The sequence below is a fragment of the Schistocerca cancellata genome, chromosome 1 (genome assembly GCF_023864275.1).
Source record: "Schistocerca cancellata isolate TAMUIC-IGC-003103 chromosome 1, iqSchCanc2.1, whole genome shotgun sequence".
Classification (NCBI taxonomy): Eukaryota; Metazoa; Arthropoda; class Insecta; order Orthoptera; family Acrididae; genus Schistocerca; species Schistocerca cancellata.
In genome coordinates, this window is record NC_064626.1 from 621,787,182 (window position 1) to 621,805,568 (window position 18,387).

General features: G+C 39.1%; 1 protein-coding gene across 1 annotated transcript in view; it reads left to right on the plus strand.

Annotated features, from left to right (window-relative positions):
- Positions 1-18,387, plus strand: part of LOC126161969 (otoferlin-like) — a 994,328-nt gene that overhangs the window by 791,053 nt on the left and 184,888 nt on the right. The window contains exons 16-17 of the mRNA XM_049918162.1: positions 3,894-4,010; positions 7,823-7,975. Of these exons, the coding sequence (XP_049774119.1) occupies positions 3,894-4,010; positions 7,823-7,975 (270 nt within the window). The remainder of the gene's footprint in view (positions 1-3,893; positions 4,011-7,822; positions 7,976-18,387) is intronic.

The following is an 18,387-nucleotide window of genomic DNA, read 5'->3' on the forward strand; positions in this document are numbered from 1 at the left end:
TCGTGGAATGGCTGCAACACTTCATTTCCACTGTGAAGCCAACAAAAGAAGAAAAAATACTGCTAATAATAGATGGCCATAGTAGCCATAAGTAGCCCTTGAACTGGCCAAATAAAATGGGGTTGTTTTGTTGTGTCTTCCGACACATTGCACCCATAGGCTTCAGCCCCTAGACCTGACATTCTTTGAAACCACTTGACACATACTTCAACAAGGAAGTGAACCCAGGAAGAGTAGTTTCAGTTTACCAAATTGCCAAGCTTTTCCACGAAGCCTGTTTGCTAGCAGAAACTCCAAAAAATGTTTCTGGAGTATTTCCATTTAATCCAGATTTATTTCCGGAACATTTGTATGCACCCAGTAGAACAACAGATCAGCTACCTCCTATAATAGATCAATTCACCTTATCAACAACTGAGCTTTCTTTCATTCATGGGATCTAGTGAAGCAGGGGATGCAACCCGTCGGCTTTGACCAATGACGTCATACATTACTCATAGATAATAATGTCTCCACTTTCAGCCACAAATATTACAACAGTTCTGTGTTCCGGATAAGCGCTATCGTTGTACATTAAAATAATTGAGTGTGATTTTAAAAGAGATCGCTACATATCGCTCACAATATTCTTCGTGTGCATTTATTTAAATAATTGGTTGTTTGCAATTCATTCCGTACTTACTTTCAATCTTAGTGATATTGAGGTAATTTGGACTATTATTTTCTAATTTTAGGACAACTTTTAGTATCTCATTTTCGTTTGTAGTTATGGATTTATCTGTTCCGACGAACCTGGATGAATTTAGAGAGGCTAAGGGCGTAGACATGTTTACCACGATTTGTTTTTTTACAAATGTGTGGTCTCGTTGCCGAGTATGTTCGATGTCGTGAGTGCGGCGAACATATGCGCCCCACAAGTGTATCTCGTCGCCGTACTCACGACTTATTCGTATGGCGCTGCAGCAGAGATCGGTTGTGGCGGTCCATTAGACGAGGGACGTGGTTCGAAAAATCTAAGCTCGCCGGCAGAGACATTATGAAAGCTAATTGAAGATCACGTTGCAGAGGGCTCCATTACAATTTCAGGTGGTTTTTCTTCATATAGGGATTTAAGGGAGAGGGGTTATCAGCATCTCGTAGTTAATCACAATATTGAGTTCCACAGGGGCTTGCACAAATAGCATAAAGGATTATCGGTCAGCTGTGAAATCTCTTGTAGGGAAGGGGAAGCGCCGCATTTCGACACTTCGAACACTTCAAAGTCGTCCGCAGCTCGTGGTCGTGCGGTAGCGTTCTCGCTTCCCGCGCCCGGGTTCGATTCCCGCCGGGGTCAGGGATTTTCTCTGCCTCGTGATTACTGGGTGTTGTGTGATGTCCTTAGTTTAGTTAGGTTTAAGTAGTTCTAAGTTCTAGGGGACTGATGACCATAGATGTCAAGTCCCATAGTGCTCAGAGCCATTTTTTTGAACTTCAAAGTCACTTGGACGAATATTCATGGAGGCGTAGTAATCCCCAAACAAATTCCTCTTTTAAATATTTTGTTAAACGTGTTGGGCAAATGTACCGTCCGAAATACGTTAGCTAATTTCACATTAGGATGGTGGTGGTGGTGTGTGTGTGTGTGTGTGTGTGTGTGTGTGTGTGTGTGTATTTTCGTAATGTTTGGTTTGTTGTGTATGTGGGGATGTGATTTTTGTTGATGTCTTTCTAGGCGAGCTTCGGTTCTCTCTAGAAGTTCCCACGTTGTAAGTTCAGTTTTCCATTTTTTTTTCTGTTACTGCATTTGACTATTTTGACGTATTTCGTTGTTGTATTACACTATTACGTGTTTTCGTGTACTCCAGTACGTCACAGCTGTCGTTCTTCTTTCGTTTCCCAGCACTAGTATCAGTATGATTTTGCCGAATCTGTACTACGAATATTAACGGCGAAACGCCCGACACAAAATTTGCATCCTATCCTTCAACTGACCTTTATACTAACACTACCTATTCGAAAAGAACGACAGATGCAACATTGATGAGGTTTACCTATATATGTCAACTCGAGAGCAGGATACAAATGTTGTGTATAGCTATATAGCTCAACCAAAGAGTGGGATACTATTGTCACTGCTGTGATGAAAACCATAACTCTCAGTCGATATTATTAGCATCGAAGGTGAAAAAAAAAACCGTACCTCATAGTGAAGTACGGGATACAAATTGTATGTGTGTCGTCTTATTGCCTCTTCGCGTAGTTCAAATGAGATACAGGTTGCAAATGTAACGTGCGTCCATTTCCTCGTTTTCGTTAGCAGTGTACATATGTATAGGTCAACTGAAGTATGGGATACAGATATTATGTACGTAGCTCCTTCTGCCATCGGTAGTACTACTATCTACGTAATAACAGACTGTTAGTGGTTGCGGAGGCGAAAGAAACAACGCATGTAAAATTTGTATCCCGTGCTTCAGTTGACCTATATAGTTCAACTGAACAACAGGATATTAATGCTAACGAAAACGAAGAAATCGACCTACGCTAAACTTGTATCCCATACTGCAGTTAACCGATACAGTTCGAATTAGGTTCGAGATACAACCCATATACATGTGACGTGAGGTATTCTGTGCTACCAATATTTCCATCCATTTTTCCCCTTCATTTTCCACAGAAATATTACGATACAAACACGCGGTATCCTTAACGTGAAAATACTACTTGTCTTAATATATGTCAACTATATTTTTCGTCTTTCGTATTCCTTTGTTTCTGAACAGTCTTGTCAGCTCTTTCATCTGTGTAATAAATGCTATCTGGCCAATTCTGACGTCATTGGTCAATGCCGACGGGTTGTATCCCCTGCTTCACTAGACCCCATTCATGGCATCAATGAGTCAGTCACATAGAGTGCAGAGGCAATCCTCCACGAGATTTCTCAAACGTCTTCCAGTTCCGGTATGCCTAAGGAACGCAGAGCTGGTGAAGGCTGCCAGGAGCTCACTGCAACACCATATCTGCAAGTTATGAAGGAAAAGGAGCTCCAGAAAATGGAAAAGAAGCTGAGAAAATCAAACTGGGCTACTGTGAAGCGACATTTGGCCAGGGTTTCCCTCTCGCCCCTCCCCCCACATGAAGAAGTAGCAGACATAAACGTCAGTACTGATGAAGAAGAGGACACAGCTTGTATTTACTGTTGTGATTTATACAGACGATCAAAAGAAACTGTATGAGCTGCTCAAAATGGATCTGTGCTGATTGTTTTGAACTTTCCAAGCGTACAAAAAAGTTTGTGCGTGAGTTGTGGCAATAACATATTTTTTTCTAACTAATTGAATTGAAAATATCATCCATTGGTTGAATACTCTTCAAATTTTAAATGTGATTTGTAAGATTCTTCTGAGTTCCCGGAAATAAATTGCAGTACATTTTGGTACATTTTAGTAATGCACATCTTTAATTTGGCAGGATTACATTTCTAAGACTTAATTAAACTATAATATATGTTTATGCTATAATTTATGCATATGCTAGCAATTTATTAGTAAAAATTGAGGAATTATCCTGCTAAGAGAAAAGGTGTGTCATTTTGCCCCACCGGGTAGCCCAGAATGACACGTTGACAACGTTTTTGAAATTGTGAATTCATAGCAAAACGAATTATTTTATACTGAATTCCTTATGCATATGCTACTGTAGAAATCCCAGTGAAATTTAAAATTGCATTTATATAATTTTAATAGGCAAATATGAGCCGTGAAAGACAATTAACTTTATTGTATGTCGTTTTGGGCCACTTTCCCCTATTGAACCGACACTCATAAATTTTATTCATCTTTTAGTTTTCTAATTACACAGTTTATTTCTGATTATAGTCATTGTTTTCTTAAATTACGACTACTCTTTTCCAGGAACACATAGGTGTCATGTCAAGGAATCTCAAGGCCTTGGTCACAAAAAACTCCCTTAAGGAAAGATACAAAACTGCTCACACATATTTACAGAAGCTCAAGTTCCTTGTGGAAGATGTAAGTACCAGCGAAACAAGTTAAACCTAGTGTAAATTTTCGTAGAATCACGACAATTCACGACTAATGGAAATTGCATTTCGGGTGTAGAAGCACTGACGAAACTTTACGAACTACAAAAAACTGTCGTGGCCATGTGCCGACAAGCACAATACTATCTATCATATCCTGTGTTTGTTCTTCTCGACCGTTGCACTCCCTCTTATTTATCTCCAACTCTTACACTATACCTGAAAAGCACAGCAGAAATACTCGTTTTCAACAAAGTAAAACCACTACATAACACAACAATCTTCTCAAAAGTTATTTTCTGCACAGGAACTGGACCCTGAACGTTCTTCGTCAGATTATAAGAGAAATTAAATTCCTTCCAGACTTCAAAAGATGGCTAATGGTCAACCTTTTATTATAATAGATTTCTTCTGCATGCACTTGTCTGCAGCTCACTCTGGTCAACCCTCCTCCACCACCACTTTTCCTTCCCCCGTAGTGCGGAGTGCTCTATTAAATGTCTTCTTGTCATTGACCAAAAAAAAAAAAAAAAATGTAAATTTGTGGTAAGATCTTATGAGACCAAACTGCTTAAGTCATCGGTCCCTAAGCTTACACACTATTTAATCTAACATAAAACTAACTTAATCTACGGACAACACATACCCATGTCCGAGGGAGGACTCGAACCTCCGACGTTGTCTTTGACAGTTCAGTCTTCTTCTCTTTCATTATACCTTCCGTTTCTGATGATACTAAACGTTAAGGTTATCAGTATTATTCTTATTCTTAGAATTATTCACTGTTATTATTTGCATTGCTAATTATAATTGTTCCTGTAATAATTTCACAGGTACGTAATTGAGAACGTTTTGTAAAATTTTTTGAAATGTGTTGTTCCTGGTCCGATGTAAGAGAGGCCCTTATGGCCCTCATCTCATCAGACTGAATAAATAGATCATGACTGCCAGTTTCTTTGCTCAGAATGTCTACAATCTGGCTTTCATTGTTTCGTAGCGATATTGTCTATTGGGTCTGATGTGCAATGTGGGACAACTTTGCCAGTTTTTGAAAGCAACTATATAATTATGGTGTTCTGCTAATTTCCTGGATCGCACGCACAAGACATTTAATAATTACCATTTTGCGTGTTTTTTGCATTGTTATGTGTTTACAGAACGAATCGATGTTTTTGTTTTCGTGTTGGGCGAAATTATTTTTTTATACCTATAGTCTAAAACTTAGTGTCACTCCCTGCCCTTTCATATCGTGTAAAAACTACTTTTTTGAGTTAATAATGCATATATTTATCTTTCAGAATTATTTTTGTATTAAATTTTAGCTTGCTTTTAGGTTAAATAATATCAGCATAGCTTTCGTCACGAAAATAGGCACCTCAAGGTCATCCCATAGTCCTACAGTATTACCAATTAATGTTTGTTTCAAATATTAGTAGAAATTTCGAAAAAAGTTAGGCATCTCTATTGTTATAATGGAGTATTTTCCGAAAGAAAATTCTTCTTAGCTGCTACGAAAAAACGTAAAAATAAACACTACAAGAAATTTTGAAAAAAAGCATTTTATTACTTCAGACTGTGGAAAAATAGAATCACAAACATATTTGGACTGAAAATAATATATGAACATTGTTGAAGTTTATCGATGCATGTGCTACATATTTTATGTGGAAACATTAAAGTATTCCGAGATAAAAAAATATCTGAAGAGGTCTGAAACTGTTCTGCCTGTGTAACGAAAAATGTCATCGTTGGACCTTGTAGAAACTGCCAGCGAGAAAGTTGTTACGAAATCCACGACATTAAAATTTATAACATCTGAGACATCATTATTGTATTGTGTCACGTATGAACGAATTTAATTTACGAGGAACTGTGCTCAACAGCGCGCGATTATGCCGCCGCCAGGATTTTAATTCCGACGGCTCGCCTCAGTACGACTGAAAGCAGCCTTTCCTACTTCCTGAAAATTTTTGGTTGCCGCTCTTACTAATCCTTCGTCATTGCATCCATCACCCAAATCGCCCACATAGCTACACAAAAGTCACTGTAGGTTCTTTCATGCCAACATTTCCGTTGAAGTCGAGCAAAATAATTTTTGCGTGTAATTTTGTGAAACCCAAGTTTTATCGAGGTGTACTACAAGTACATTGTCATCAGCATGCAGCAAGTGCATATTACACAAAGCTTCTTCCTTGCTGCTGCAATGTCTCGGCATTCCATTAAAATTTCGTATCTATCACTATACTTCCTGACTCGGAAACCAAGTGAACGGAGAAGACAAAGAACGGAAGTCTCTGAGCCAGAATAATTAGTTTTTTCACAGAGATCACTCTGCATTTTCCTAGCCGTCTGATACTCTCCTCCGTCATAGTAGACGGGTAGACGCTCTAATATTTTGCTAAAATATATCTAATTTCCGTTTTTATTTATATCCCTTTCTTGGAGGGTGAATACACATCTTAACATTAGAGAGTCAGCCGGTGTTACTACCGTGTTAATACGGTATACCGTAGGTTCGGAAATACTACAAGGTTTTCTTGTCATTTTATGAACTTGTGCGAAATTTGTATTATTCCTGGTTTCTTTTTAGATCTGCAAAAAATCTTCAGTACGTTCAATACGACGATTATAGATTGTTTCCGGATGTCATTTCACCCTTCATGCACAGCGATCTGAGTAGCGCTAATTGTAGGTCCTTGCTCCTGAATTTCGCTCACTACCAGACACACGTCAATACACCGTTCCACAGCAGCCGGAAACCACACGTGAACACATGAAATCACAAAAGAAACAAAACATTCAGCTGGCGCTAACATACTGCGCTGTTAACAGTGTACATGCTGTAACAAAGCTATGAGACGCACGAGTGACTTTGAGACGTATAATTTATTGTACCATGAAGCTTGATGAAAACGTTGCCGTACAACTTTGTCAACGTAGACTTTCGTAAATTTCTTACATTTTTCCGCTATTGTTCGGATCTTGCGTTTCTCGTTTTGTTTTTCAAAATGCCAAGACACTTAAGGAATAAGCTAAGAGGCCGTAAGTAGTTCTGCGAAAGCTATGATGATATTAATCTGCTACTTGCTACCTCCACAGTGGTAAGGAAATAAGCAGTGGGAAACGAGATGTAAAATGCTTCCATTCAAAACATGATGACTGCAGACTGCGTTGATTAGTGATGACAGCACAACGAGTTTTTGTGGGTTATGTGGAGACGGATACGTCGAGTTTCCATTTCGTAATTACATATCTTAGAACAACTGACAGAGGGAAACGTTTTTATTTCCCAAATACACTATGCTTTTATGTAATTCATTAAATTAACTCGTCTTACAATGGAATATGGGAAATTTTACATTTTCTGATAAAAATTTAAGAATTTTCTTTTTTAATGTGTGACACTGGTTTTAATGTTTTGAATACTTACATCTACCGTAATATGTATTTCCTACAACAAGTTTTCATAATTTAAATAATCTTTTCACTCTTAATTTTGTGGCATTTTTCCTTGCCCAACACCGTTGGTAAAGATGCCCCGTTTCTGAAGTAACTTTGCCATTGTTGTTTGCACTTTTCTGATGTATAAATATTTTCTTAACTTGCCATATTTCTGCAAACGGTGAAAGAAGAGTTAATGTGGTTTCGTTTTCGTACATAGGCCTATTAGTTAACATAGCAATTGAAAGAACGGAAAAAAGTGGCAAAGTTGTCCCAGCTGATGTTACCGGTGCTTCAGTTATTCTAGTTAATGTGTATTTACTCTGTTGTAACCAATTTCATCAGATTTTATTTTTACAGCCGCAGCATTCAATGCCTGATATTTTCGTATGGATTATTAGTGGAGGCAAGAGGATTGCGTACCAAAGGATTCAGTCACGAAACTTGATCCATTCAATCGTCGATGAAGAATGTGGACGCGACTGCGGCAAAGTTCAAACACTTTTTCTCAGGGTGATTCATTTACTGACAGCATGTCTTTTCGTCAAATATCAGCATGAAATAACTGTTAAAGAAGTCGTAGCTGTATGTAATACAGTACCTGGAAACTTTCAGGCGAGGATCCTCCTCTGCAGGGAGTGGGAGGTCATAGTTTGTTATAGCCTGCTTCCCCCCCCCCCCCCCCCCCCCCCCACCTCAACATCTACAGTCACACGCCCTTTTAATATACTGCAGATGCCTACAGTTTTAATTATATATAATTTTTTACTGACGTTGTGCATACTATGGTATAGATCGCCTACCTAGGTAATAATCACTGCTGATTTAACTTCCGGTTTTTCAAACAATTTTTCATTCGATCAGAGAGCTGTTGTATCCAAACTTTTGATCACTTTGTTCCAGCTCTCTTTTTTTCTTTTCTCTGGAGATGGGAATCAAAAACCGTTTTTTGGAACATATTTCAGAATTTCATTTTATTCAATTTTGATTCCATATCATTACTGACGTGTTAGGTCCGCTCCAGAGAGACTTTCCCTGTTGATATGTTCAAAAATTCACTGGGCATACGTTGTTTTCATTCAGTGAAAACGGATGACCAAAAAACATCATTCTACTTTACGTTTTCTGAATTTTACATCTAGTTGTTCATTTGTCTCATGTAAAAAATGGTTCAAATGGTTCTAAGCACTATGGGAATTAACATCTGAGGTTATCAGTCCCCTAGACTTAAACCTAATTAAACTAAGGACGTCACACACATCCCTGCCTGAGGCAGGATTAGAACCTGCGACTGTAGTAGCAGCACGGTTCCAGACTGACCACTACACAGCAGCCGGCTGTCTCATGTAGATCTTCATTATTTCTGTTTGTGTAATTACCATTGTGTTCCATTGGCTCCAGCATTTTTCATTGCATTTTCCTTTTTCTTTTCCATGTCTTCTATTTCGCATGTCTTAATCCAGGCGGTCTGCTTCATATTACCAATCTGGCTTCATTCTTGTAACATAATGCTGTGACTTTGCTTAAGGGGAGATGATCTGTTATTGAAATTTGGAGTATATTTATATTTGCTGTTTTTTTCTGCAGTTTTCTCCCAAGTGCTGATTTTTCTTGTTGCAATTGCAAAGTCTCGTGGCAGTATTGCAAGACTGTTAGCACAAACAAGTAAGGTAGTTTTGTCCATCTGTATATCACTTTTATAAGGACGTGGCTTGATATTACCATTTACAAACAACAAAAATAACATAATACATATATACAGGCACTGACATATTCACACATCTGTCTGACAAGGATAGGACAGGTAGTTGGGCATAGCCTTACAGTAGGAACCATCACAGCATTTGCCTGAAGTAATTGAGGGAAACCATGGAAACTTAAATCAGGATGGCCTGATAAAGATGGAACCTCCATCCTTTTGCATACACTGCCAGTCTGTTTAAAACAGTGCTACTTCATTTGCTTTTTCCCTATTGCACATTTCTGTTTTTCAAGCAAGTTATTTAATTATGTAAAAGGGTAGTGCTACACTTTTCATTAATTTCTCACTCTCAGACACTGCAAACACTACACATACAATACATCCTTTGTTTCATAATTAACACTAAACATATTATCAGGACCATAGCGATGATGTCTGGTTTTCATTTTGTGTTCTGCAACTTTCCACTTGACAAACTGGAAAACTGAGTCAGCATCCCCCTAAAGTGCGTGAGATGTTTAACTCACCAAGAGAATAAGGTGTTAGCATTATCCATTGCATATCTATGAGAGTAAGCTTCCCCTGAAAAAGAAAAAAAGAAGGAAATAACATAGTGTGACAGTGTTATTTGAAATAATAATGTTTTATTATCATTTTTATTGTTTGTATATACTACATTTTTTACCGAACCCATACTCTATATTATTTATCTCCTTCAATGTTTAAATGTATTGCTTAACAGATACCTTTTGGCTACCTTTTTTAAATGAGTGTGTTTTAGTTATCCCTCCAGTCTCCTTGGGCAGTTTGTTGTACAGTTTTATTCATTGGCAGAAAATGCTGTTTTGAGTTTTATTTCTATTCTTACCAGAACATATAAGTTCAGTCTGGCTAGTGCTCTCCCAAAAGTTTGGAAGGTAGGAGACGAGATACTGGCAGAAGTAAAGCTGTGAGTACCGGGCGTGAGTCGTGCTTCGGCAGCTCAGATGGTAGAGCACTTGCCCGCGAAAGGCAAAGGTCCCGAGTTCGAGTCTCGGTCGGGCACACAGTTTTAATCTGCCAGGAAGTTTCATATCAGCGCACACTCCACTGCAGAGTGAGAATCTCATTCTGGAAGCACAAAAATATTTGCCGATGGGGGGGAGTCGAATCCGCACCCTTTTCAATACCAATTCGTTCTCTTACTGCTGAGCCAGACACCATTTTCTGAACATATTGTCACAGGGACAATTGATAAGTTGCACATGGTGATGGATCCGTATCAAAATCATTTCCTAAACGCTTGGCCATCTGAAGTTCCCACTTGGGGCACTTTCATGCCCCACATGTTACATGAATTTGGACGAATTCAGCGACTATGATTAGGCACCTGCTCCTTTTTGAAATGACATTGTACACTTCATCACAAATACAATTTGCTTGTTTTCTTGAGAAATTTTGATTTTTGACAAATGTTTTTTGTATGCCTGAAGTTTAGGTTTCTTTTTTCATACCTGATTTTACTGTTATTGTTCAACAGAAATTGTTTGAAAGACCAAGATCTTTTACAGTTTCACCAGACTTTTCCCTGTCTGTATTTGTGGCTACATGATCATTTACTAATGCTGCTCCGTTGCACTTTTGAGCAACAGCGACATACCAAAATTTTTAAGGTTGTTTTTATGAGGGTGATGGTGCTACGAGTTTCATTTATGATATGTGTTTATGTTTGTCTCCACACAAAATTATGTTGACTTGTATACTTGAGACTTGACCTAGAACTTCTGTTAATTTATTGGAAAAGTGTCAATTTCCACTGGGTGATTGATATGGACAAAATTTCATTTCTTGGTCATACAAAGTCCTGCTAGTTCAATAGCTAATATTTCTTTGTGTTTGTGTTCACTGACTGTGCTAAGGTCACATCTTGATTTAAATTGTGTTCCTTCTGACATAAGGGCATGATCCCCCACTTCCTGAAGTGGTCCTAGAGTAATAGTCTATCATTTCATACAACAATAATGCTACATGTTGGATTTCTGGGTCTGTAAACCAGTGCTCAGTGATGCAAACTACACTGCAGTTCAAAGTCTGGAGCTTTATTTTTTATTGCTTGGTATGTTTTTATGTAAGATTGTTAAATCTATGAAAAGTCCCAGGCTAATTTTTCCAATAGTTTCTTTTGTTATGACAGTTAGTGTGTGTGTGTCTTATGAGTAATTATTTCAGAATGTTTTGGAGTGCTGCAGACTTTAGTCATGGGATGTCTGGATTTATCCTAAAGAAGATCTTACCTTTGACAACAGATATTTGACCATGCATGCCTTGAGATCATCCATCACTAGTTAAATACTAAATTCTAAAAATTCTTCTTATAGCCCATCTGCAGCTGATATTTATTCCACATTTTTTGAGTTCTTCTTGCCATTCTTGTATCACCTTTCCAAAGACACAATGGAACAAAATAGGCCACAGATCATCTCTCTGTCTAACATCTCTTTGTACCTCAAAAACATCAGATATCTCTGTTAATAAGTTTTAAAATAATGATAATAGAGCCCAATTTGTTTACGTCAGTACTTTCCTAACATAATAATAATTTGTTCACAGTACTACCCTGTAAATATCCTGTATTAAATTTATCTTGTAATTTATTGTATTCTTTAGCATTTTCGAGACTCTTAGTTTCCATATGGAAAATTCTATGAAAAGTACCTGTAAAATTTTAGAGATTGATAAATGTAAAAATGTAAACACTTCTAATGAAGTGTCTTTTTAGGGACATGGGACATAACCTCTGCCCCCACCGAGACCCCCCCCCCCCCCCCTGGATGTACGCCTGCTTTCGGCTCCTTCTTCTAAATTGTTACAAATAAAAGCTATGTGTTGGTAGTGTTTTGCCTGTGACCACTGTGGAAACTACGGACAGTAGCCAAGATCAAGGACTGTAGCATTGTAGAAGTTATTAGCAAGAATCTATTTATTTATTTATTATCATCCGAATGATCACATTTGTGATATAGGATTTGTCAGGGTACATTTTAACAACTATATAATATCTTTACAAAATTTGTATCTGTGCTGAATTCATATTAATCTATCTTATGTTTAATACAATATACAACTAATAAGTGTTTTTATAACTTAATTTATTATGCACTGATGTAATTTCATTTGTCACATTAACTTAAACATATATTTTATACAGTTGCACAGAGATATTCACTTATGCTGTAATAGCATTTGTCAAGCATGTTGTTTTTATAACATAATTTATTATGCACTGATGTAATTTCATTTGTCACATTAACTTAAACATATATTTTATACAGTTGCACAGAGATATTCACTTATGCTGTAATAGCATTTGTCAAGCATGTGGTTCTTTAGAACAGTTTTAAATTTATCCTCATTTTCCAGCTCTTTGATGTGTTTTGGTAGTGCATTAAAAAGTTTGATGCCTTGATTACATACATGTTTCTGGCTTCGGGTCCTTGTTACAGCTTGTATGTGGAGATCTTTACATTGCCGTGTATTGTAATTATGGAAGTCTGTATTGGTTTTCATTTTGTCCTGATTTCTTTTGATCACCAACAGACATTTCAGAATGTATAATGATGGAATTGTTAAAATTTTCAATGCTTTAAAAAGGGGCCTACAATGTGTTTGAGGTGGGCTGTGGGTCATTATCCGAATAGCACGTTTTTGCAATTTGAAAATCTCATTTAGACAACAATTTGTTTTTCCCCAGAATACTATCCCATAGGTTGCAATTGACTGAAAATAGCCAAAATATACTATCTGGTACAGTCATTACTACAAACTCTTGAAATTATTCTAAGCACAAAACATGCTGAATTTAGTTTTAGTGCTAAATTCACCACATGGTCCTTCCAATTAATCTTCTCATCAATGTGCATACCCAGGAAATTTGCACACTGTACTCTTTCAAGTTGTTTGCCCTCCATGGTGGGATTTAGGTCGTCCTGTTCACTTATTTTTCCATATTGCACATAATTAGTTTTTTTTGCATTCAGTGTTAGCTTGTTAGCACTAAACCATTTTTGTATATCTTGTAGGACATGGTCCACAGTACTGTGCAATGACTGCTTCATATCACTAACTATTAAACTAGTATCATCAGCAAATAACATGATTCTAGCTTTTCTCTCTGACACCTGAATATCATTAATGTAAATGAGGAACAGCAAGGGGCCTAATACACTTCCTTGGGGTACTCCTACTGTGACCTCCCTTGGATCTGATCTTAGTTTAATTTTTTGATTAATATTTGGTGCTGTAATTTCAGCCACCTGCATCCTCTTTTCCAGATAAGACTCAAACCACTTTTTTACCGGTCCTCTGATACCTATAGCTTCAAGCTTTTTCAAAAGTATGCTGTGGTCAACAGTGTCAAAGGCTTTTGACAAATCTAGATTTATCCCAACTACACTATTTCCCTCTTCCAATTTAGTGATTATTTCTTTTGTGTATTCTAGTACAGCTGTTTCGGTACTTCTCCCAGCTTGAAATCCATGCTGATTACTGTTTATCAGATTGTGCATATTAAGATAATGTGTGACTCTATATTTCATTAGTATCTCTAAAACTTTAGAGACAGTTGGGAGGAGTGAGACAGATCTGTAGTTTTCTACACTCCTGGAAATGGAAAAAAGAACACATTGACACCGGTGTGTCAGACCCACCATACTTGCTCCGGACACTGCGAGAGGGCTGTACAAGCAATGATCACACCCACGGCACAGCGGACACACCAGGAACCGCGGTGTTGGCCGTCGAATGGCGCTAGCTGCGCAGCATTTGTGCACCGCCGCCGTCAGTGTCAGCCAGTTTGCCGTGGCATACGGAGCTCCATCGCAGTCTTTAACACTGGTAGCATGCCGCGACAGCGTGGACGTGAACCGTATGTGCAGTTGACGGACTTTGAGTGAGGGCGTATAGTGGGCATGCGGGAGGCCGGGTGGACGTACCGCCGAATTGCTCAACACGTGGGGCGTGAGGTCTCCACAGTACATCGATGTTGTCGCCAGTGGTCGGCGGAAGGTGCACGTGCCCGTCGACCTGGGACCGAACCGCAGCGACGCACGGATGTACGCCAAGACCGTAGGATCCTACGCAGTGCTGTAGGGGACCGCACCGCCACTTCCCAGCAAATTAGGGACACTGTTGCTCCTGGGGTATCGGCGAGGACCATTCGCAACCGTCTCCATGAAGCTGGGCTACGGTCCCGCACACCGTTAGGCCGTCTTCCGCTCACGCCCCAACATCGTGCAGCCCGCCTCCAGTGGTGTCGCGACAGGCGTGAATGGAGGGACGAATGGAGACGTGTCGTCTTCAGTGATGAGAGTTGCTTCTGCCTTGGTGCCAATGATGGTCGTATGCGTGTTTGGCGCCGTGCAGGTGAGCGCCACAATCAGGACTGCATACGACCGAGGCACACAGGGCCAACACCCAGCATCATGGTGTGGGGAGCGATCTCCTACACTGGCCGTACACCACTGGTGATCGTCGAGGGGACACTGAATAGTGCACGGTACATCCAAACCGTCATTGAACCCATCGTTCTACCATTCCTAGACCGACAAGGGAACTTGCTGTTCCAACAGGACAATGCACGTCCGCATGTATCCCGTGCCACCCAACGTGCTCTAGAAGGTGTAAGTCAACTACCCTGGCCAGCAAGATCTCCAGATCTGTCCCCCATTGAGCATGTTTGGGACTGGATGAAGTGTCGTCTCACACGCTCTGTACGTCCAGCACGAACGCTGGTCCAACTGAGGCGCCAGGTGGAAATGGCATGGCAAGCCGTTCCACAGGACTACATCCAGCATCTCTACGATCGTCTCCATGGGAGAATAGCAGCCTGCATTGCTGCGAAAGGTGGATATACACTTTACTAGTGCCGACATTGTGCATGCTCTGTTGCCTGTGTCTATGTGCCTGTGGTTCTGTCAGTGTGATCATGTGATGTATCTGACCCCAGGAATGTGTCAATAAAGTTTCCCCTTCCTGGGACAATGAATTCACGGTGTTCTTATTTCAATTTCCAGGAGTGTATTTTAAGTTTATCACCCTTTTTCAACAGGGGAATGACTAGAAATTTTCAGTTTTTGTGGAAACACGCCCTCAGCCATTGACAAGTTTGCTATGTGCGCCAATGGTTTCGCTATCTGATTAGCTGTTTTCTTTACTAATATTATTGGCACCTAATCTACTCCAGCTGACATCTTGGACTTCAGACTTTTAATCACTTTTAAAACTTCCTTTTCGTTTGTTGGAACTGCCATCATACTGCTGGCTGCCTTGGGTGCTTCCATCTTAATCTGCTCCCCAAGATTCCTGCTTAATGTCTGGGGTACATTTAAAAAGTAATTATTTATATAATTAGGCATGGCATATTTATCTACCATTTTATTCTCCTCATCTTTTAGAATAATTTCCTTGTCTTTGGTAGGTACCCTGGTTTCTTTTCTCACAATTTCCCATGCTATTTTAGTTTTATTTCTGGACTGTTTTATTTCCATATTATTACTTAATAACTTTGCATTTTCAATTACTCTGCGGTATATTTTCCTATACCTCTTTACATATTCTATAAAATCAATATTTGTACACTCCCTCAACTCTGAATTCAGTTTTTTCATGTTTTCACATGATTTCTTAATTCCAAGAGTCATCCAAGAACTTGACTTTATGTATCCAGTAGGCTTGACTCTGGTCAGTTTCTTTGGAAAACACATCTCAAAGTTCATAATATAAATCGATGCAAATACACTATATGCCTCATCTGTACTTGACTGTTTCATAACATCTAACCAATTTTCATTTTCTGTGATACTTGTGAACTGGTGACAGCTGTCCACAGAGAAGTTTCTTTTGTAAATATTATTTACACCTTTATCTTCCTTTGACCTTAAAGGGATTTCAATGGTGAGAGCATTGTGGTCAGACAATCCTAAATCTATGTTTGTTACCTCTATGTCAGTTTCTGACATATTTGGGAAAATGTTATCTACGAGGCTATTGGAGGTGTTTGTTATTCTAGTTGAATTGTTTATGTGTGGTGACATGTTGAAACTCTTCAATATGTCCAAAAATTGCCTTTATTGTTGACTTTCAACTAGAAGATTAATATTGAAAGCACCAAAAAGGATAATCACAGTTTCTTTTCTGTAAATAGTATTTAGCAACAATTCTAATTTATCAAAAAAGACTTATAGGTTTCCACATGGTGACCTATATACTGTTATGACTATGCCTTTTTTCATCAGGCCATATAGCTGGACAGCACCTGCTTCAAAAAACTTTTCAATACTTAAGTTCTCTGCTTCACATCTCTTTTTAAATTCTAACTCTTGTCTAAGGTAAATACCGACTCCACCACCTTTTGCAATTTTCCTACTATAATTATTTGCCCCCCCCCCCCCCCATGAACCATGGACCTTGCCGTTGGTGGGGAGGCTTGCGTGCCTCAGCGATACAGATAGCCGTACCGTAGGTACAACCACAACGGAGGGGTATCTGTTGAGAGGCCAGACAAACATGTGGTTCCTGAAGAGGGGCAGCAGCCTTTTCAGTAGTTGCAAGGGCAACAGTCTGGATGATTGACTGATCTGGCCTTGTAACAATAACCAAAACGGCCTTGCTGTGCTGGTACTGCGAACGGCTGAAAGCAAGGGGAAACTACGGCCGTAACTTTTCCCGAGGGCATGCAGCTTTACTGTATGATTAAATGATGATGGCGTCCTCTTGGGTAAAATATTCCGGAGGTAAAATAGTCCCCCATTCGGATCTCCGGGCGGGGACTACTCAAGAGGATGTCGTTATCAGCAGAAAGAAAACTGGCGTTCTACGGATTGGAGCGTGGAATGTCAGATCCCTTAATCGGGCAGGTAGGTTAGAAAATTTAAAAAGGGAAATGGATAGGTTAAAGTTAGATATAGTGGGAATTAGTGAAGTTCGGTGGCAGGAGGAACAAGACTTCTGGTCAGGTGACTACAGGGTTATAAACACAAAGTCAAATAGGGGTAATGCAGGAGTAGCTTTAATAATGAATAGGAAAATAGGAATGCGGGTAAGCTACTACAAACAGCATAGTGAACGCATTATTGTGGCCAAGATAGATACGAAGCCCACACCTACTACAGTAGTACAAGTTTATATGCCAACTAGCTCTGCAGATGACGAAGAAATTGAAGAAATGTATGATGAAATAAAAGAAATTATTCAGACAGTGAAGGGAGACGAAAATTTAATAGTCATTGGTGACTGGAATTCGAGTGTAGGAAAAGGGAGAGAAGGAAACGTAGTAGGTGAATATGGATTGGGGCTAAGAAATGAAAGAGGAAGCCGTCTGGTAGAATTTTGCACAGAGCACAACTTAATCATAGCTAACACTTGGTTTAAGAATCATGATAGAAGGTTGTATACATGGAAGAACCCTGGAGACACTAAAAGGTATCAGATAGATTATATAAATGGTAAGACAGAGATTTAGGAACCAGGCTTTAAATTGTAAGACATTTACAGGGGCAGATGTGGACTCTGACCACAATCTATTGGTTATGACCTGTAGATTAAAACTGAAGAAACTGCAAAAAGGTGGTAACTTAAGGAGATCGGACCTGGATAAACTGAAAGAACCAGAGGTTGTACAGAGTTTCAGGGAGAGCATAAGGGAACAATTGACAGGAATGGGGGAAAGAAATACAGTAGAAGAAGAATGGGTAGCTTTGAGGGATGAAGTAGTGAAGGCAGCAGAGGATCAAGTAGGTAAAAAGACGAGGGCTAGTAGAAATCCTTGGGTAACAGAAGAAATATTGAATTTAATTGATGAAAGGAGAAAATATAAAAATGCAGTAAATGAAGCAGGCAAAAAGGAATACAAACGTCTCAAAAATGAGATTGACAGGAAGTGCAAAATGGCTAAGCAGGGATGGCTAGAGGACAAATGTAAGGATGTAGAGGTGTATCTCACTAGGGGTAAGATAGATACTGCCTACAGGAAAATTAAAGAGACTTTTGGAGATAAGAGAACCACTTGTATGAACATCAAGAGCTCAGATGGAAACCCAGTTCTAAGCAAAGAAGGGAAAGCAGAAAGATGGAAGGAGTATATAGAGGGTCTATACAAGGGCGATGCACTTGAGGACAATATTATGGAAATGGAAGAGAATGTAGATGAAGATGAAATGGGAGATACGATACTGCGTGAACAGTTTGA